Source organism: Lepisosteus oculatus, chromosome 14, assembly GCF_040954835.1.
Source record: "Lepisosteus oculatus isolate fLepOcu1 chromosome 14, fLepOcu1.hap2, whole genome shotgun sequence".
In the NCBI taxonomy this organism is placed as follows: Eukaryota; Metazoa; Chordata; class Actinopteri; order Semionotiformes; family Lepisosteidae; genus Lepisosteus; species Lepisosteus oculatus.
In genome coordinates, this window is record NC_090709.1 from 57,394,646 (window position 1) to 57,404,153 (window position 9,508).

At 40.1% G+C, this 9,508-nt stretch overlaps 1 protein-coding gene and 3 non-coding genes across 4 annotated transcripts; 1 reads left to right on the forward strand and 3 right to left on the reverse strand.

The window, feature by feature from the left end:
- Window positions 1-3,283: 3,283 nt before the first annotated feature.
- Window positions 3,284-3,365, reverse strand: trnal-uag (transfer RNA leucine (anticodon UAG)). Its single transcript has one exon. It is a non-coding gene; the product is annotated as a tRNA-Leu (tRNA).
- A 3,799-nt stretch (window positions 3,366-7,164) lies between these two features.
- On the reverse strand, window positions 7,165-7,253 carry trnay-gua (transfer RNA tyrosine (anticodon GUA)). The gene is given in 2 exon segments: window positions 7,165-7,201; window positions 7,217-7,253. It is a non-coding gene; the product is annotated as a tRNA-Tyr (tRNA).
- Window positions 7,254-8,002: 749 nt separating this feature from the next.
- LOC138243145 (histone H4-like) lies at window positions 8,003-8,308 on the forward strand. The gene has a single exon (XM_069198664.1). It carries the CDS (start codon window positions 8,003-8,005, stop codon window positions 8,306-8,308), a length of 306 nt encoding a protein of 101 aa, XP_069054765.1.
- A 39-nt stretch (window positions 8,309-8,347) lies between these two features.
- Window positions 8,348-8,403, reverse strand: LOC138243900 (U7 small nuclear RNA). The gene has a single exon (XR_011192518.1). It is a non-coding gene; the product is annotated as a U7 small nuclear RNA (small nuclear RNA).
- Window positions 8,404-9,508: the final 1,105 nt, after the last annotated feature.

Sequence of the window (9,508 nt, forward strand, 5' to 3'; positions counted from 1 at the left end):
AGGGAAGAAACTCAGCTTAGAGAACTACTGGTGCATTTTCACTCATTGAATTTGATCTTTGTACTCTCTTTTCATTCTCAGCTATAATATTTCAAAATTACAATTCGGATTTCTTGGAAAACTTCACAGGCATTATTAAGTTAGGACTGTACAATTGTATTTTAATATCTTGGTATATTTACCTTCATTTTAATATGGATGTAACCATAAATGTTGTACTTTTGTCGTACATTTTAACTGAGGACGCACGACGACTATTATACCTTGTGATACATGCAAGACATCTGTAAACGAAGATGTAATTAGTCAAATTGGCAATTAACAGAAAACCACAATTGTATAATATTATTTCTCTATGTCGATGATCAGTTGAAGGATTTGAAGAAACTATATATTATTCCTCGATATCGATGATCAGTTGAAGGATTTGAAGAAACAGCAGCGATAGCAGGTGATTTTGGTTTTGAACCCATCTTTACACCTCAATAATCCATTTGTCCTCGAAAAAAGAAAAGACAGGCATGTTTTGAGTCTCATAATGATCATCTTCTCGATCCAAAGAAACATATAAATTTGATTCCTTCCGTAGTATTTTGGATTTTCTTACGAAGATCTCACGAAGTATTGCCAGGATCTATATTTAGCGTTTGGTAGCGATAACACTGCTGATATTGATTGAGTAGAAATCTATGATGTATTGACAACTTTATCTGAAGCGAGAAGTCCTAGAACGCTGTCTATGAAGTGTTAGGATTCATACCATGATATACTTTTTGTTTTCAACCCACAATGCTGCTATTGCATTACACATTATATGAACATTACCAGTTTTGGTAGCTTCTCTGCATGATTTTTTAAAACTGAAACTAATTACAAAATTATTTAAGATCAACCATGACAAAAAAATTATAAATCAGGACTAATATTAATATCAACTGATGTTACTACAGAAAAAAAGATTTAACTGAAATATTAATAAGACTATGCAAGCCTAAAAAGTTGAACAATTCAATTTATATAACTTTTTTTTTTAGAAATGGGCTCACACACCGGAAGACACTAACATTTCTCTTCGTTAGAGTATGTGAATAACAGTTTAACCCAAAATATTTGGAGTCCAGAGGGAGGACTTGCTCGCTGAATGATCTCTCAAGAAATCCCTGGTGAGATTCAACAGGTGTTTTCTTCAACAGCCACTAAAAGTCTGATGACCTTCTCTGGATTTCCTGAATATGACGTAAAATTAGTTCAAATCATTTGGTAGTTAACCAAACGAAATGCTTTGGAGGTACATTTAAAACAGCAGAGCAAGACTGTAGCACTGCGTGTGTGACTGAATTTAATTGTGTAAACCTGGCTCTCTATGAACACGAGCAAAGAGTTCTTACTCAACAGAAGATTGCGATGTGAGCACAATAATATAAGACATCTGGAGACGCCAGAGATTGAACTCAGGACTTCATACATGAAAAGCATGCACTCTACCACTGAGCTACATCCCCTATGGCACAGATGGTGGAACTGCCTTAAAGATGTGCATATGTTTACTGACCACAATCCACCCTTCATGAATAATTGAAATGAATAATTTATTTTTATATCCAGTCACATGGGCGACGGTGGTTGATTCTTCAATGGGGGAGTGCGTTTTTCTACCTCCTTACTCGACTGTCTTTCAATTATGTTTTCTTTGAAACCTTTTTGCATCTTTTAAGTGCTTGCGATTAAATTACGCATAGAAAAACAGCAGTACAGTTGATGTTCATGGACTGATGCACACAACTCCAGTGATAAAGCCCTTTTGTAAATATTGTAGAAGAATGTTAAAGGGCGAAACAACGCTCCAACCACGTGAATGGTAACAAGAAGGATCGTGTTCTTATTTAATATGTGCTTTTGAATTGCCTTGTCAATACACACAGGCTTTAGAGATGGACAAATAATTGAGTGAATCAAATTAGTTTTTGTTGGTCGTCTGTGTCTTCATAACTTTGTAGGTGAGAGAGAGGATTGCGAAAATGTGCTGGTGCTTCTCAGAAGTGCGTTGGTGGTATAGGTTCCTTCAAATAACTGAGCCAGTGCATCCCAAATCTTTTCAAGATGATCTTTGATCTGGTAACACATCTCCTGAAACTAACATTCGAGGTAGGAAGTGTGCTCTTAAACACCAAAACACTCAAAAAGGAATAAGCAGATCTCTGTACATAAGACGGTAGTGCGATATTAGAATTTCAGAGTTCTTGACGGATTCAGGCTCCTTCTCAGAGGTCCTTGCTCGCCAAATAACTTTGCATCTGTGGAAGAGCACCACGGAAAAAACCCAACTCAACAAGAGAGCGCGTTGGTTGCTCTTGCTCTTAATGCAAGGAGCTGTTTTTTTTTCCTCGCAATAATAATTATTAACCAGAAACAGCAGCACAGGTAGGTCGCATTTGTGATTATGTCACTTCTCTGCTTCAGCAAGGTCAATAAAAGACTCTGAAAGTAGTAAAGCAAAACTGAACTCAAAATCATATTAGGAATTCTGAGCGATATCTCCATACAGGTAATCCAATAAGAACGTTGAAATATTTGAATATCATCTCTCTGTAGATTGCGCTGCTTTTTACCCAGAGTAAAACTATTGGATTGAAGGAATGCTAACCGCTGGGTTAAAATGTATAGTTGTTATTTGGAGAAATCTGTAAACTCGTGATCGACAGTGCTGATTATTTTCCGGAGACGGAGCACTGATGACCTATCCGAGCTAATTGATAAAGCTCACCCAGTGGATACTCTAGCAGAACGTCAAAGAACATTCACCTTTGTATCCAAAGAAACCACAGGAACAACATCAGGAAGCACAATCAATTCCCCTTTTAAATCTTTCCTGTAAGGTATGCTATGTGAATTCATGAAGTTAATCCTCTGATCTCTTTTGATCACGAACAAAGTACTTCTGATGGAGCGCTATGTTCAAAGATTTAATAAGCTTTACCCCTGCCAACGATTCGGCGTGAAGAATTAAAACTTTCACAGACAAAAGCAGCTCACCACCACAGCCAATATTGAATGTACTGTACTTGCCGGTACACTATCATGTGCACTGCCTCAAAAGTGATCTTGGCAGATGTTGTTCCCTACATAAAGCTGAACGTGCCAAAGAGAATTTCTGTTGAGAAAACAAAATATTTTTTCTGCCTTGATGTTAAGCCTGTCTTTTAGAAAGTCTATCTCTTAACACCTGCAGCCTAACAAAAAGCACTTTTACGGATCGTATTGCAGGTCTTAAAACATTAACATTTGGCAGTGGTGGGATTCAAACCCACGCCCCCAGAGAGACTGGAGCCTAAATCCAGTGCCTTAGACCGCTCGGCCACGCTACCTTCCTCCATGTCTGTCTTCCTCACATTGCTGGCTTGGACTGGGGGGCTTCAGCTCTTGTCGTCGGATCTAATGATATCATGATATGTGGAAGTGACTGCACCTTCATCTTCCGAGATGCTTTCAATAGCACAAACGCTACTTTCACCGGCACAAACATAGCAATAACGAAGGAGGTGGGTTTCATCCTTTGTGCTGTTTGTAGGGGCGCAACTCTACGTCGATCTACTGACTTGAAGAGCAAAAATCAAAATCCTCTCCTACTATTATTGCTTTTTTCATAGTTTCTTCAAATCCTTCATTTGAACGTCGATTTTGAAGGATATTGATGATAATACCACATAAATTGTGGTTTTCTTGTGATCGCCAATTTTATTCAAATATCAGCCTTTTTTACGGTTCCTTGCGTGTTTCACAAGGTATAATAGCCCCCCTCGCATCCTCAGCTAACATATTTTAAAATTACAATAGCTTATACAGCATGCATGTTTACATTTATATTCAAATTAAAGTAAATATACAAGAATACATACAGTACTAACCCAATAATTCTTGTCAGGTTCTCCAACAAATCTGCGTTGTTATTTTAACATGTTTCAGCTGAGGGTGCAAAAGGAGTATAAATGAATTTTCCCGCCAGCCATTCAAAGACCAAATTCCATGAGTGAACATTATTTTCTCAGAAGTTGCCGGCATTGGACTTTGCCGGTGGTATTGAATTATGTCCAAACTGTTGTAGTAGTTCCTTCTTGAAATTCGACACGTGCAAAGCACTCGTAATATCATAGGTGTTAAAGTTCGCTGAGTCTATTCGAGTCATGGTGTGTATCCCTGCCTATCATTGGGAGACAGGTAGCTTTTTTACACTCAGATTCCAATCTTCAATGCTTTGTGTGAGAGCTTACATAACTTTCATTTTCTCACATTTTCTGACGACTGTTCCAAAGGGGCACCCTGTGAATTCCGAATACTTTTCAAAAATCTGCCTGCATGTTTGATTATTGTCATTTCATTTAAAAAAAGTTCAATATTGATCATAACTAAAGAAAATAATGATCATGAACAAAAAAGGGATAAAGATGCGAGTCAATCTGGAATCACAGCTGGGTGACACGGGCTTCTGTTCTGATATGGTTGTATGAGAAACAGGAGGAATCGCCAATCTCCTATAGAACATGAGTTGAATCAGGAGTGAGACATTTCGTATACTCGTGCATATGTCAACGCCTGACCTACATCGTAAAACTAACATTAAGTTGTCAGAGACATTCATTTATATACAAACAAGAGACAGACCAAGTAATAATTCTACATTAGTTCAGGTGGGTAAACCTGAACTAACTAACTAATAAACCTATTAATAATTCTACATTAACGTGTCCTACACTGATCAGACTAATTGACATGGTCTGATTCAGAGCCTGTGCAGTTCGTGCTAATTACAACAACGACAGTTCTGAACCCTCATCACCGAACTGAGCACAAGTTCAGCTGTTCTCCAGTTTTGTTACGCATGGTTTTTCATTGCAATTGAGTTCAGAGCTGGAGCTGATCTCCAGACAGTACAGTGTTTTGGGTAAATTGTCGACGCAGGAGGCTGCAGACAACTTACCCAAAGTGTTTTCTATAGCTTTCAGGTGCAGTTCATTTATATAAAAGAATGTAAGTGGTATAAACTCAACAAGCCAGATGGCAGTCGAACCTATAATTTTCTGACACGAGGCCTAACGCGTTATTCATTACGCCACTGACCCTGCTATTATAGTGTTAAAAAAACGCGTTTTCTACGTCTGTTTAAAAATCACTAAAAAAGACAAAGGGCTTGTATGTTGCGCTAAAATTCCGCTTCATTTCGAATGCAAATAAAAACCGTTTTGTTCCGTGAAATCATACATTTGTCACATCCTTCATACTATACTTCTCTCTTGTATTAGTAAAGCATTTTGATTTAAACTGAACAATATATTGTAACGCAACAAGGGCTCAGGCGGGCGCCGTCGCCGCATTAGGTCGGCCCCCCACCGTCGGGGGCTCGAACCCGGGACTCCCATGTCTCTCTGCAGCAACCCAGCCCAGTGAGCTAAAGAGAGATCTCCCCACAACCCACGGGCTGTGGTCCTGCTATCACAGGGAAGGGCAGTGACGTCACCTGCTCTGGTACACCGGCTCTTACACAGTGCCTGTCGGCCGTAAGCGTTACACTATGAAAGGTTTCATCTATACACTTACACATAATAAGTATACGAATAAATACTCGGAAGAAGCCGCAGCTCAGGTATTAGAGAGATTTAAAATTGGATCGGAGGATTTAGAGTCCAGACTGCAAACCAACAGCTGACACAGGTCTTTTATAGAACCGTTTTGATTTCCTCTACTTTGTCCCCGTGACATCATTGTCCTGCTCGCAGCCGAGCCCGACACACGTCTGGTTTCTGTCGCTGGGCGCATACCCTGCGGTCCATGCGGGTCCTGATACCCCAGTACAATGACGGGGACGCTAAACTGTAAACAGGTGCCGTCCTTTGGCTGAGACGTAAAACCAAGGTCCTGACTCTCTGTGATCATTCAGGAGAATGGTGGTGGTGGCGGGGAGTCCCCATTACCTGTAAAGCGCATTGAGTGGAGTATCCAGAACAGCGCTATATAAGTGTAAGCAATAATGATTATTATTATTATGTAAAATGCAATAAAAAATAAAACAAAATATCAAACTTTGATTCAAAATAGATTAATATAAAACTGATAAAGCTAATGCTTTTTTCAGGGCTATATCTACTTTTTTTTTAAAAAAGCGAAGTCTGTCGCGACTGAAAGTTAGAGAAGGTATACCAGCGGGTGCCTTCATATCGTGAGCGTCAGTCTCGCCCGTAGCTGCGAGAAGGTTAAAAGCGCACAAGTGATTCGTCTTTCGTCAAAGTAACTGCCGGAGCAGTAAGATGCAGAGCACAATCCAGCAGCTGTAGACGATGTTCGGGGAAGAGCTAATTCTGTTTTCAGCACAGGGAGTGAGAATGAGCTCAGTCCGGCTCCCAGCAGAATCCATCCTGGTTTGGTTACAGTGAGTCTGAGGCTCTTTGGATCGTAACGTAAAAAAAACAATTGCTCACATCGTGTGACTTCCACGACAGGAAGGAAAGATATCACTTAAAAAAATCAGAACTGAAGATTTGGATCCGGGGCCTCATACTTATAAAATTATTAAAATAATAATTATCAAAATATCAGACTGTGTTTCTGCAAAATTTCGTGCACAGTACGCCATTTTTATCTAAAACAGTCACAACGAGGGCTTTACACGCAGTCTGGGGTATTTTCCCCTTTTATATTTTTGCCACTTTATATCGAACCTGTTATACTCCCAGAAGTGCACAGTAGCTTGTACTTAATAAAAATGTACAATTCACCGCTGGTATAAACAGATGTGTGCCGTGTTTGCCTTTGTAAGCATTTGTTTAAAAAATAAGTTCACAATACGATAAAAACACAGAAAGCACAAACTTTATAATACAACGATACAAAATCAATACCAAATCATTATGCCAATTAAGTAACTATCCTTTGAAAACAGAGAACACCTTTATATCTACAAAAAACTTGACATTTGTATGTATTTTTGAATTACAAAGCAGACAGTGTAGTCCCTTAATTCAAAGATCAGATCTTGGCAAAAAAAAGACAACCAGACGTGGGCTGAATTCGGAACAGGAGCCTTTGCTTAGTCGATTATTGAGCTTTTGATCAATGTCTGAATAAAACAGAGTCGCTTTTTTAACTCTTTGATTAAATTACATGAAAAGCACCTTCCTTCGAGCCGGAATCAAACCAGCGACCTAAGGATTCCCTGTTGACTCCACTACAGTCCTCCGCTCTACCAACTGAGCTATCGAAGAGATGCTGTAGCATTGCTCTCTGGCACATACTGCCCAATGAAGTAAAATGTGAAATGAGTGATTTAAATCCCACTTCGACATCAAGTTTCCAACTCGTTTCCTTAGTCTCATTAACTTGAATTTAAGCCACGAACCAGGATTCTACTGTATAAACTTCCAGGGATATTACAAAATGTTTGATGGGGCATCAATCATTCCAGGCGGAAATTGATTCCTTTTTTTTCTCGAGGGATCATATTAAACATTTCATTAGTATCGAGAGGAGGATCACCAGTAGACACAAAACATACAGTTTCTTTCTGTCTTTATTAGAAATTAGCGTTTGTGCTACATTAATAATATTTTCGTGGAAATAAAGAAGTTGTAAATTTTAAAAATTTATATTTGAATCGAAATGTGGTTTTGAGTTAAGTATTAGCGTGTTCATTTAATTAGTTTGTGTTTGTCATTACTATATATATTGCCATGTTACTAGAATTTGTAACTGAAGTTTACTAGTTGTGTTTTTTATGATGATTAGACATTTGAATACAATATTGTATATAATGTATAATTTGAACTACATATTGTTCAGGTGTGAATAATTGTATATTTTAAGAATACATTTCTAAAACAAATCATTGGCTTTATTTACTAGTTTCTACACCTATAACAATCTTTCTTTGATGTATAATAGACATCAAAGAAAGATGTCTATTATACATCAAAGATGAGCAGTGTGTGTCGTGTTCACAGCTGATATCTAGAAGATGTCTGGAAGAGGCAAAGGCGGAAAGGGACTCGGGAAAGGAGGTGCTAAGCGTCACCGTAAGGTTCTCCGCGACAACATCCAGGGAATCACCAAGCCCGCAATCCGCCGCCTGGCTCGCCATGGGGGAGTGAAGCGGATCTCCAGGCTGAACTACGAGGAGACCCGCGGGGTGCTGAAGGTGTTCCTGGAGAACGTCACCTACACCGAGCACGCCAAGCACGCCAAGAGGAAGACCGTCACTGCCATGGACGTGGTGTACGCGCTGAAGCGCCAGGGCCACACCCTGTACGGCTTCGGGGGCTAAACAGGAGCGGAGCTTCACTACCGGACCCCGACCAAATAAATGGGGTTCCTGACTTCAGAAAGCCTTCCAGACAAATACTAAAAGAGCAAAAATTCAATTTGGTAAATGAAATGAAAACACATACCCTACCAAACCTTGAGTACAGGCCATTCAGGATGATAATACAAAACCATTTATAATTCAACAAATAAAACCTGTCAACTGGTAATCACCACTTATCATAAAAAAATAAGTAGCAATACACAGTAGGGGACTCTTGGGTGCAAGTTAAATCCATGCAAGAAGGGGTTTAGTGTTATATTTCCAAATCAGATATGCAAATGAGAGATCTGGCCCAGCCAATCTCAAAGCTCCCATGGTATGGAATGGAGCTGCTCCCCTCTTCTAGTTATTCACACTGGAGTTAGGTTACATATTAGCACATTTCATCTTACAGTTGCTCCAGAAACAAAAACGTAAACAAATGATCTGGAATGTGACCACACCTATGAGAATGTAGTTCAACAGATAACTTGTAAACCTTGTCTTAAGATGTTTTTTGTTCTACAAAATATACTTTATTCTGCAAAAAATACATCTCAAAAGGAACATCTCACACATATTAACACTCCATGTAATAAAAAACAACGGCGGAACGGAGATTGATTGTCCGTTATCAATCTTTGCAAGTGGGGGCGGATTTGCGCAATTAAGAGAGTCCCTCCAAATCTACCACTTGCTATTGTCCTTTAATCTCTGTATAGGGCCCAAAGTCCATTCCAGCGCTCCCTCGCCGTGGGGAAACCCCATTTGGCGACGTGGTGCTTCGTCCTCCTCCTAAGGTCTGCCAGGATCCTCTCCTCCAGCTCCCTCGCCCCCCACTTTATGTTGTGCCGGATGAGAGTGTTCCTCGCCTTCCACAGTCCTTGTTTTGTGAGGGACAGTAGCAGCCCCCACAGGTCCTGTGTCCCCTTGTCCAGTCTGGTGGGTGCCAGCCCCCAGCAGAATGTACTGGTAACTGAGCACTGCATCCTTTCCCAGGAGTTGCATAATGTTGTCCATTCTGCCCCACACCACCTTGGCGAAGAGGCAGCTCCAGAACACGTGCCCCTGAGTCTCCTCGACAAAACACGTGTCCCGGGGGCAATGCGGATTCCTGGTTAGCGAGTGTCTGTAGAGGACCTCTCTGGTAGCCAGTCTCTTGTGCACAGCCATCCAGTT

Excerpts from the sequence above, each read along its gene's own strand:
- LOC138243145 (XM_069198664.1), top strand. The coding sequence starts at position 8,003 with ATGTCTGGAAGAGGCAAAGGCGGAAAGGGACTCGGGAAAGGAGGTGCT.